The sequence below is a fragment of the Vipera ursinii genome, assembly GCF_947247035.1.
Source record: "Vipera ursinii genome assembly, chromosome: 3".
Taxonomy (NCBI): domain Eukaryota; kingdom Metazoa; phylum Chordata; class Lepidosauria; order Squamata; family Viperidae; genus Vipera; species Vipera ursinii.
Window position 1 is genome coordinate 37,340,648 of NC_139516.1, and position 12,147 is coordinate 37,352,794.

The 12,147-nt window shown below is 37.1% G+C and overlaps 1 protein-coding gene across 1 annotated transcript in view; it reads left to right on the forward strand.

Moving 5' to 3' along the window:
- The first annotated feature begins 4,436 nt into the window (after nucleotides 1–4,436).
- Nucleotides 4,437–12,147, forward strand: part of PHTF1 (putative homeodomain transcription factor 1) — a 33,658-nt gene continuing 25,947 nt past the window's right edge. Inside the window, exons 1-5 of the mRNA XM_083359736.1 lie at nucleotides 4,437–4,526; nucleotides 7,111–7,143; nucleotides 7,497–7,922; nucleotides 9,137–9,205; nucleotides 10,237–10,293. Coding sequence (XP_083215862.1) covers nucleotides 9,161–9,205; nucleotides 10,237–10,293 — 102 coding nt within the window. The 5' untranslated portion in view covers nucleotides 4,437–4,526; nucleotides 7,111–7,143; nucleotides 7,497–7,922; nucleotides 9,137–9,160. The remainder of the gene's footprint in view (nucleotides 4,527–7,110; nucleotides 7,144–7,496; nucleotides 7,923–9,136; nucleotides 9,206–10,236; nucleotides 10,294–12,147) is intronic.

The following is a 12,147-nucleotide window of genomic DNA, read 5'->3' on the forward strand; positions in this document are numbered from 1 at the left end:
TTACTATTGGTGGGATAGCACTCTTATTTCCTTATAAATGCTATTTATAGCCATATTGGTTGAGTTTGAAGGTTGCTATGAATAAGGATATTTATCCTTCAGCTCCTAAAATTTTTATAATGTGGATAAACTATATGTTGGTCCAACAGAGATTTCCAATAATGTTATGGCCTTCCATTGATATACATAATATTTTTAGGACCCAACAGCACATGTAGTTGATAAGGGGCTTCTCTTAATCTAGCACTTTCAATTCTGTCTAAGCAAATACTTATCTTTACATGTTGTATAAAATAGATTTGTGTAGTGTTTTGTGATTAAATTCAATTTTGATTGGCAGCTAAGATATTTTTCTGTGGTTTTAATAATCTAAGGTCTTTGCATATAAAGGATATGTACAATTGCCTGGAAGACTGTTTTTGTTTTTTGTTTTTTGCTTTGTGTGGCCTTAGTATATTTATTGACATTTTAGCGAGTGTTTTAAAGGAAGTTTTTATAATGGTGTAAACTGATGGGAAAATTTTAAGACTCTGTGAATAATCCTTTGACACAGTGCATTTCTTTTCGTAGGTGACTGTACAAGCGTATCACTGTCAAAGCTATTTGTTTTTAAAGAAAAGTACAATGGAATGCATAGAATTTTCCCCCCTGTAAAGTATTTTTTTAATAAACAGAAGTCTGATTTGTGCTTAATGAAAATGACTGTTTGGTAGAACCCTGTGCTACAGAATAATGGATACAATGGATGAAATTGGGAAGGACACCTAGCTTTTGAGTAGAAAAAGGATTAAGTTAAACTAAGTGAAGTCAGATAAATAACATAAAATAAACCAATGTATAAGCTACTTATATGGCAAAACTTCTAAATGTGACTTCAAAAAGTAATTTGTTTCATGTATGTAGCAAAAACACATTTTGGAATCATATATAGTACAATTATTATCAAGATTATTATTTCAAGCTACCTGCTTCTAATTTATGCTCATTTTCTGAGTATTCTCATGCAAGCTGTTTTTAATCATTACGCCTGTTCCTTTTTTTTCTTTAGATAGACTGGTATCTCAGTAAAACTACTTATTTCAATAATGGAGAGATTTTTAGAATTTGAACAGCTTACCCTTTTTATTAAGATCTAGATTGTCATCACTTTTCCTTGCCCAAAGTCTTTTTCACATACGGACGCCAGGGAATCTTTTAGCAGATCCCAATGATGGATTCAAGCATTACAGGAATTCCTATTATCCCTATTGGCTAGCATAGCAAGGTTAGCGTCTTGACTGAAGATATTTCTAGATATTCCTCCCTCCCTCCTTTATTTAAGATGGTCACATTTAACGCTTTGTGTTCAATGTTACTATAGATTTGATATCTTTCAAAGTTTTTAGAGAAAATACATCCTGAACAAAATGTTTTGCCTTTCTGAAGTGCTTTAAATTGGACTACTGTATCACAAATTGCAAACTTCTGTATTTCAGTGAGGTATTCAAATTCCCTGAATACCTCAAATAATATAATCACTGCTGAGAATTCTGGGACTTGGGAGCCCACATACCAAGATGAGAAACACCAGTTAGTGCTATTTTTTATAGAAGCATGAATAATAATGATGATGATGTTGGAAAGGACCTTAGAGGTAATCTAGTCCAATCCCCTGCTCAAGCAGAAAACCCTATACCATTTCAGACAAATGGCTGTCCAGTCTCTTCTTAAAAACTTCCAGTATAGGAATATTCACAACTTCTGGAGGCAGGTTCTTCCATTGATTAATTGTTCTAACTGTCAGGAAATTTCTCCTCAGTTCTAGGTTGCTTCTCTCTTTGTTTAGTTTCCATCCGTTGCTTCTTGTCCTGCCTTCAGGTGGTTTGGAGAACAGCCTGACTCCCTCTTGTTTATGGCAACCCCTGAGATATTGGAACACCACTATATCATGTCACCCTCGTCCTTCTCTTCATTAAACTAGACATATCCAGTTCCAGCAATCATTCCTTACATGTTTTAGCCTCTAGTCCCCTAATCATCTTTGTTGTTCTTCTCTGTACTCTTTCTATTGTAAAATATTTGATGAAATGGACATGAAGCAACATTCTATTCCAATTTCAATACTTATTTGACGATAGGCCTTCTTTCACTGTTTAAACTGTTTCCTAGCACCTCTAATATTGAAAATAGTATGCTAACAAGCTCAAACTGGATGATAACCCATTTTCACTTGAGAGAAACCCTCCTGCCCAAGTAGACAAAAATACAAGACAACGTATTTTGCTGCCTGCATGTCAGTGTATCTATGGTTACTGCTTTCAAGAGACTAATGGATAATGAGGGAGGAATCTACTGGCAGTAGCTGGTGTTTAAAGATGTACTGAGGAGAATATGAAATGGAAAATAGCCTCAGAGCAGTCATTGAGATAACCAGTATAAACAACATAATGAAAATGTAATTCCACCTTCGCAGAAGGGATGACAGGCCCTGATAGATATTCCTTTTTGACATTTTACTATGGAAATCAAAGGGACAGTGAAAGTGGTCCATCCAGTCTAATGGTTTGTTCTTCAGTGTGAGATAAACAGTTGGTAAACCTAAATCAGGATTTAATCCTGTGCAAAGCCACTATGTATATTTTGAGACCTGAGATTTTTTTCTTCTATTTCTACTTATCAGACTATTATGTGGTTAATGGTAATAATTTGTAGGAAGCTTTCAAAATTTCTAGGGCCTACAACTGCATTTACATGGCTGGGACAGTGTAGGATTATCCCTGTATATAGTGTATTATCAACCCTATTGCCTAATCTTTTCTATCATTCACACTGAGATTTACCCATCTACAATACTGTGACCTCTGTGACACTATACGTTCAATTTGATACTCCACTCTAACATGCAGCAAGTTAAATTATGTAATTACTAATTGGAATGGGGGTGCAGGTGAAGGTGCAGGTGGTGGATGCCAGTCAGTGGACACTTCCTGAATAAGTTTCAGTTTTGTGACAGACATTAAACTGCTGCATGGATATATAAAAAAGTTTGAAATATCACCCAGGTATCAGTGAAAATATCCAGTTGATTTATATAACAGGCAACCAGCGTGGTTGACACCATCAACTATCAGGGGACAGCAATTAATTTTTTCAACTGGCCACATGAGAAACTGGAACTGTTGTGGAGGGCTGCTGTTGCTCCACTTGTCACTGCTGCCACAGGCTGGACAGGGACAGTCGAAGGGCCAGATGTGGCCTATTGGTTCTAAAATGCCCAGGTGTGGCATAAGTGATATTTCCCTCTTGCAGACCAAAGGTCTTGGTTCTCTAGAGAATTTGGAGTGATAACACAGATGTAGTTTCTGTGCACAGGATGAAGGAACTCTTCAGATGGATCATTTCAAGTATAGGTAAGATGCATCTGCTCCTCTCTCATGTCAGCAGAGGCAGTGAAGTGCGCAATGCAGCCTAAATATAGAAAAACGGAAATGGAATTCTCATCACCTTGAGGAAAAGGAAAGAGGGAGGGAGAGGAAGAGGAAGGAGTGAATTAGGAAAGTGCTCAATATGTGTTGCTCAGAGGATGTATTTTCCCCTCTGTAGTAAAAATTGGAAGAGGTAAACCCTGTTTTGATATTTTGCAAAAAAAAATAATATAGTCCAAAATTGCAGGAACATTCAATTTTGGGAAATTAAAGAAGAAACTTGTAGATCATTTATTGTTTAAAGCATACCCCATTTCCCCTCTCCCCAAGGCCCTCTCGGCCCTCTAGTTTCTTTGTATGTAATTAGAACTTTTAACCCGAGAATGGTTTAATTTAATTTAATTTAATTTAATAATTTGATTTCTATACCGCCCTTCTCCCGAAGGACTTTGTATGCTTTACCTTTGCATGGCTAATTCCATAAAATCCTTACCTGCATCTATACCTTTATCGAGGAAAAGTTTCCCCAAACCTTATTTATGTTTCATTCATAAAGATTTTAGCATGTCAGATTAAATTTTTATCTTTGAAGTACATAGCCTGGATTCTAAAATGCAACCTCCAGTTTGGTCCTTTTGTTGTTGTTGAGGTCGTAAATTAAACCCCACTCCTTCCTACTCTTTCGTGTAATTGTTCTTTGAGTACAGCCTGCCTCCTCGCCATTCCTTCGATACAGGGTGAATCTAATCAGCTTCGTAATTCCGGAAGAATGCGCTGCCCTAAACCAGGGGTCGGCAACCTCGGCTCTTTTATGACTCGTGGACTTCAACTCCCAGAATTCCTGAGCCAGCATAGCTGGCTCAGGAATTCTGGGAGTTGAAGTCCACGAGTCATAAAAGAGCCGAGGTTGCCTACCCTGGCCCTAAACGGTAGCTCGGGCTTTCCTCCAGCTCGCATCTCAAACTCGGCGTTTGATTGCTTTCGCCTCCTTTCCGTAACCAAATATCGAAAACGAGCCTCGGTGAGTGTGACACGTGATTGATGCTGCTTGTCATAACAGGATGGTCCAGAGAAACACGGGTGCCGGCTGTCTCTCTCTCTCCAATCGCTTTCTTGGGAACGGTAAGAGACTGAATTGTAGCGCCTAAAAACTATGCGCTTTTGGAACGTTTATGGATTAAATGTCGGAAGAGGCAGTTCGAGTCTGGAGCCAGAGCTGGTGCAGGAAAAGATTGAGGCTTGCAGGGCATGGATGAATTGAAGGACAGGAAGGACTGAGAATGGCAATGCTGAAAGGGAAGGTTTAAAGGAATTGAGTCAGTGGGACAAGCTAGAAGTTGAGGAAGGAGATTTAGGATTGTGAGTAACTGAACAAGGAAGAGGGATAGTTGATCTATTCCAGGGGTCTTCAAACTTGGCCCTTTTAGGACTTGTGGACTTCAACTCCCAGAATTCCTCAGCCAGCGTGCCTGGCTGAGGAATTCTGGGAATTGAAGTCCACAAGTCCTAAAAGGGCCAAGTTTGAAGACCCCTGATCTATTCTATAGGGTCAACATGCCTCTCTCAGAACTTCAGTTCAGAAGTAGCCCTAAGAAATGCTTGATGTGGAAATGAGTTGATGCTGTGAGGAGATTTCATTAAGTGGACTGCTGAATTGAAAATTATTGGTTCCCAGTGCACAAGACTGATTCTGGATTTGCTTTGGGAGTCTTAAACCGTCCCTCAAGTCATAGGTCAGGTATGTGAGTTTACCCTGATTTACTTCCTTTTGTATTTTAAATTTACATGCTTATCTTCAAATTGTCGAAAGTGCTAGAATATTAAAAAAAGATAATTTTCTTCAAATATGCAGGTTTCCTTTCCTTAATCAAATCAAGTGCTCAGAAACCTGTTTTGTTGTCTATTTGATTTTGAGCATCTTCACTGAGTACTTTGATGTGTATTTTTGCTTTTTGCTGATATGTGCTTATTCTTGCCCTACAGACAGAAACTGTCTTCCAAGATACAGTATTAAATTCATCTAATACATTTATGACCATTTTATGACTGATCTTGGACATGTTTGAAGAGTGATGGAGATGATTTATTTGCTCTATTATACATATTAATTCAATATAGCTAGCACCCATAAGAACGATGGTGGGGACACTAGTGTATTTATGTATCCAAATTGAAGTGATTTGCTACCTATTTTCTTCTCTTTCAAAGAACAACTGTTTTTACTAATTAAGTTAATATTTATATAGTTAAAAATTATATAGTATATCTTTCAAAAATCCTGGAGCACTGGGGAAGTACCTGATGATTGGAAAAGGGCTGATGTGGTTCCCATCTTCAAGAAAGGGGGAAAAAAAACCAGACTCAGGAAACCACAGACCAGTCAGTCTAACATCAGTACCTGAGAAAATCCTGGAAAAGATAATCAAAAACAGATCTGCGAACAACTAGAAACAAACAAAGTTATAACTAGTAGCCAGCACAGGTTTGTCAAAAACAGATCATGCCAAACCAATCTTATTTCATTCTTTGATAAAGTGATTAAATTATAGAACAGTGGTTTGTAGTTTCCTGGGTGTGTTTTTCCCCCCTTTCTTTAAGATGGGAACCACATCAGCCCTTTTCCAATCATCAGGTAGTTCCCCAGTGCTCCAGAATTTTTGAAAGATATGGTACAATGGTTCCGAGATAACATCTGCCAGCTCCTTGAGAACTCTGGGATGTAATCTGTTGGTTTGTGGTGATTTATATTCGTCAAGGTCGGATAGGTGTTCTCTTACCATTTTCTTGCTTATTTTAATTTTTTTTTCTAGTTTGTCTTTTGCAATAGTTTTTTTTGGTATGTTGTGCTATAATTTCTTTTTGTGTGAAGACTGATGCAAAGAATGAGTTAAGCAGCTCTGCTTAACTTTCCCTATTCTAACAGTAACATGAGATTGGTGAAGAATTTTAAATGTATCAGCAATACTAGTGTCAAAAATACATGCGTAAATATTAGTAAATTGCAAGAGCCTTGGTGGAGCAGTGGGCTAATGCCTCCTTAAGTAACACCAGCTGCCTGTAATTAGTGCAGGTTCGCATCCCACCAGGCTCAAGGTTGACTCAGCCTTCCATCCATCCCAAGTAGGTAAAATGAGGACCCAGATTGTTGGGGGCAATTAAGTTGACTTTGTAATAATGCCGCTTGGGGGTGTGTGAAAGCCCTAATAAGCAGGCATATACATAGAATGAAGGCTACTTGCTAAGCTTGTAAGCCGCCCTGAGTCTTCAGAGAAGGGCGGGATATAATGGAATTTAAAAAAATATTGTAAAAAGTAATTCTTCTCATTTCCATTCTCCAGATAGTGGGAAAGCATTTTTGGTTCTTTTTTTTTTTGAAAGGTGGCCAATGTTGAGGACAAGACAAATCTTCTGAGTAGATATAATATCAGCTTCCTTATTTAATATAATTCAAGAATCCTATTTTCTGGAGTGTTATCTATGCATAAGAGCCATTATATATCCAGCTTCAGAGGTAGGGTTAAAGTGTAGAAGGGACTTTGGCTTCATTTTATGCACTTAAAAAAAAGCAAACTTGGGACTACAAAACAAAGCCAGATCTTAGATAAAAGTTATCTAAGTTTCATAGGTAGATTAGGTAGTGGAAGGAAGTGTTTGCTTTTTTTCTGATTTTACTTTGATGTGTTTACTTTTACTCTCTTTTTGGCAGCATTCACAGCAAGGAAAAAACACAACTCAACTGGTAAGGGATTTGAAATAAACACAGATAATTGTGTAATTGAACCTCACAAGATCTTTTTGCTTTTTTGTATCCCTATTTCTAGCTTCTCTTTGACCAAAAGTTATATTTAAAAAACAGTGTTATTGTTTAAAAAACCCTGGCTTCTGCACTGCTTATTTCTTCAGAGTTCAGATAATATACCACTCTTGTACATAGATAAACATGCTTGACTTGCTTTCTTGACCTCCACAATTTGCAAATATGTGTGTACTTGAATTGTTTCAGTTACATGCACTTGATTTGAGGAAAAAATATATAGGAATGTTGTATCAGAAATGTGTCTCATTTAAGTTCTTTCTAAACACTTTTTTTAGGTTTGGTGATCAGACAACGTTGGACTCCCAGGCTAACTTTAATTTTCCCTTCTCTTCGTCAATTGCCACTTGCCACTGATGCAACATCCCTCTTTTCTAATATCATGAATGACTGTTGCCCTTTAAATTCATAAAACTGGCATTCCACAACTTGTTAATACTCAGGGCATGCATCACTGGAGCCTACAGCTTGGACCTCCTTTGTAAGGTTGCCTGTATCTTAGTTTGCTGTTCAGTTGCCCTATTTTCCACATTCCTTCAGAACTGCAGACAACGATCAGTAGATGCAGCACTTGGCTAATACTGTCTGCCACAACATGATGATCCAAGAAAAAGCAGTTGAGAGCCTTCTTTTCTGCTGCATCTTTTTGTTTCCATGGTAACAGGAAGAAGCCTTGAAAGGTAGTCCTGGAGCTGCTCTTTTAGGTATTGTGGAGAAGTGAAGACTGATCATCTAAGGGTCTGTAGGCTGAGGCCAGAACCAGCAGGTGAAGTGATGTAGGCAAAGGTTGGGACTTGGGGGGGGGGGGAATTAGACCCAGATGAAATGAGTAACAGGATGAAGCTGAGAAGGGCCTGGTTTTAAAATGGCAGTGTTTAAAAGAGCTTGAATTACTGGAAAAGGGTAATTGGTAAGAAGTGCTAAGGATTGAGGATAACTGAAGGAGGAGTGATTTAATAGTTAACTGGGCTCTCCTGTCCAGCCAGTAAGGGAAGTCTGTGGTTAGTGGTTCAATCCTCACTGGCTCAAGGTTGACTCAGCCTTCCATCCTTCCAAGGTTGGTAAAATGAGGACCCAGACTGTTGGGGGCAATAGGCTGACTCTGTAAACCACATAGAGAGGGCTGTAAAGCATTGTGAAGCGGTACATAAGTGCTACTGCTATTACTGGGGGTGGGAGGGGTGATTGTTTTCTAAAGCATATCTGTTTCAATCAGGATGAATAATGAGTGGGCCATCGGCCACATGCAAACTCACAATTATATTTTGACAACCCACAGAGCATCTTTCTCAATTGGGACTAAAAAAGGATAAAATGATTGTGTTAAACCTTTGTGAATCTAAGGCACTCATTTTGTTCTTTAATCTTTCCAAGTCCACAATAAAAAGACTGAAAATTTAGTTATGACCACTCTGGTGATAACATCATGATACCAGCTACATACACTTAACAGGAATTCCTAAACTTTTTGCCATCATTCCCCTACCACCTTTAGTGTAATCTTAATATATGCACCTATTCTAAAAATCCAAAGGCCAAATGAACACAAACCAATACAATGGGAAAGGTGGATTTATTGTAATAATGTAACTATTGTAGGTTCCTAATATCACTCATGGACTCAGTCTGCACCTCTCCAAAGGAATGGTACTTTACAGTTTAGGAAACTGGCTTTAGAGACAAGGAAAGAAATGAAAGGGTGGATCATGTTTATAAAGAGGTTTTGTACCCCTTTTCATATTTCTACTAAAAATACACAGAATTATGGTGCAACATATTTCAGAAAGTCTAAGCTATGCATTTGTTACCTAATAAAAGAGGTATGAAATGAATTTTGGAAGGTTGTAACCTGATTTTGAATACTTTTTGATATCCCTATTCGATGTTTTTATAATAAGCTCTCTCTATGTTTGTACAGTTGAGTTGACAATTGAGATACCAGATGGCTTCAAATGATGAAGACGCCATTGCTTGGTACCAAAAAAAGGTCAGGTTTAGGTTTGTTTTTTGAGCTTAATATATTTGCTCTGTAGTTAAGATTACATCATACCTTTAAACTGTGGGGGTTTATTTTAGAATTTGCACATTGGTTAAATCATTATTTAAAATAGTTATTATTGGCGCTATTGTAAAAATATTTGGAGTGATTCTTTTGCTTGGTTTCAGACATAATTTGGATTTCTTATTTTAGCTGCACCTGCTATCAGATTAGTATGTATATTTTCTGTGCTTCATTTTTACATTGAGTAAAACAGTTGTACAAACTCTACATAAAGATATTGGGGAATGAGTTATAAAACAAACCTAAAATACAGTTGTGTATTTTATTTCATAATCATAATGTCATGGTTCCAATAAATGAGATAATTCAAACAAATTGTAGGCATATTATTTATTTAAAAAGTTTTAGTAATGAAACAAAACATCGGCACTCATGGAGGGATGCCAGAATCTGAAATCTCCTCCCCCCAAACCCATCATAACACACACACACAATCCCCGCCCTTATCTACACATCATAAATCACATCCAATTAGTTTTACATATGAGGTTTCACTTCCCATTCTGTACGCGGACTTTTCCAATCTTCTCACAACATCCAGGTCGATGTCCTCCCCCCCCCCGTCCCCCAATGAAGCAATTAAAGTAACAGGCTGTCTCTTATATTGTCAGTGTAAAAACATGTCAATGTTTGCAGCATTGACACATAACTTGATCATAGTTCTCCTTGAATCTTCCAGCATTTTTATAACACATAAAATCATTTAGAATATTGATGATTGCTTGCTTTCTCCATTTGTTAGATAAATAACATATCAATAAAACCTCTCCAAAATATTCCTTTCTATATCTGTAGAGGAATTCTAAGAAATAACTCAGTGAATTCATTTTTATTTATCAAATTTCTATACCAATATTTGTAAATACTGAAATGTGAATATTTAAATGTTATTATTTTACTAATACATTGGTGTTGAAGGTAAAAGTAATATATGAGAAATAGCTGCTTTTTTTCAGATTGGAGCTTATGATCAACAAATATGGGAAAAGTCCATAGAACAGACTGAGATGAAGGTAAAAAAATGTTCCTGACAATTTTGTTGAACTTCTTAATTCTTTATTTTATGGCCATGTGGAATGACATGGCTGAAATATGTTATATGTAACAAATAGAATGACGTGTAAAATATAAGGGGTTCAGTGAATATAGTGAAATATAATATTTAAAATTGCCCACTTCTAATTAAAGTGGAAGTAAAGTATTCATTGACTTACCATGTAATTGTTGCAGACAGTCCCGCAATACTTCCTCAGCGTCATAAGTAGGAGTACTGTGCTTGATGGTATTTGGATGCATAAGTGAATCAAGGTCTGGGCTGAAGGAGAAGCATTATGAGAAATCAGAAGGACATTATACGTACTGCAGTGAAGATTTGATAGTATAGATGTAACTGACTGGGAACAAGGTGGAACCCAGTAGAGAACTAAGTGTGATTAAAAATTATCTGGCTATGTTTCTAAATAGCAGACATTCCCTGAAGAATATGAAAATCCTGGCTTTTATTAATATTTAAATTTACATGAAAGACTCAAATTAAAGTTTGTTTTAGTTTCTTCTGTGGAATGTTTATGGATGGTGAAATGTTATGAGAAACTGGCAATTAGAGATTGTCAGTATCAGAGACTGTATCGGATGTTTGTAATTCTGCTGATAGAAAGTGTCCACTTGTGGAATAAGATATGGCCATTTTTAATTTTTGAAAATTCTGGAAACAATTGCATTTCATACTACTCTGATTAAGTAACAGTTAAGTTCATATTTGGGGCTACAAAGGGGAGAAAATATTTTGAAATCTTGCTGCTGTCTGAGCTGTCAATAGACACATAGAGATAAACCGCACCAATAAGAATGAAACAAAAAAAATCAGAACACATACTTTCCAGCAGCCAGATAAATGGGGATCAACACAAGACAAACAGGTGGAAAATAGTAAACTAATCAAGGAACTTCCGGGGAGAAAACCCTACCCCGATTGACATTGGCAGGGCAAGCTGTGTTGTATAAACCTGAAAGAAACCCCTTACTAGTATCGACATTGTTACCTAGTTGGGTAATAAAACATCTGCAAGCAAACAAGTTTAGAGAACACCATGTCTCCATAGTTCAACCTGAATTATTAATGTTCTTTTCTACTAGAGAAGTGTTATTATGTTCCTGATTATGATGGATGTCTTCTCAGATAAATGTGCAGCACTTGATTTATACAGTATACAGTTTTTTTCAGACATGTGGCAGTACATTTATAAATTAAAATGCAGTGGCAGTATTGTAGTCAGTGAGGTTTATCTGATGCACGATTATTACTTTGTTCAGATATCTTTACATGAAAAAATGGCATGTATTCTCTGATATAGCATTGCCCTATGTTAATTTTTATATGGTATTGGATGACAGTTTCTAGAATTTTCAGCCAATTACCCTAAGAGCATGGTAGTTCAGCGGTTAAGATGCTGGGCTGGAAAGCCAGCATCCCAGGTTCGAGAGTTCCACATGATGGGGTGAGTTCCTGTTTTTGCGCCAGCTATTGCCAACCTAGCAGTTTGAAAACATACAAATGCAAGTAGATAAATAGGTACCACTTTGGTGGGAAGGTAATAGCGCTCTGTATGTCGTGTTAGCCACATGACTGTGGAAACGGATATTAGCATTGCCCCCTAGAGTCAGCAATAATATGGCAGAGTAATATCCGTAGGGACAGAGTAATATCCGTAGGGACTCCTTACCCTTTTACCCTAAGAGCTGGGAATTGGAGAAGGTTATTCTGCGCTTCCCGTATGAACATGACTATGAAAGAGTAATTGTAATAAAATACGTATTCTGTGAGATCCGGGAAACTATTAATTATAAAATATTCTAATTGTTTATTA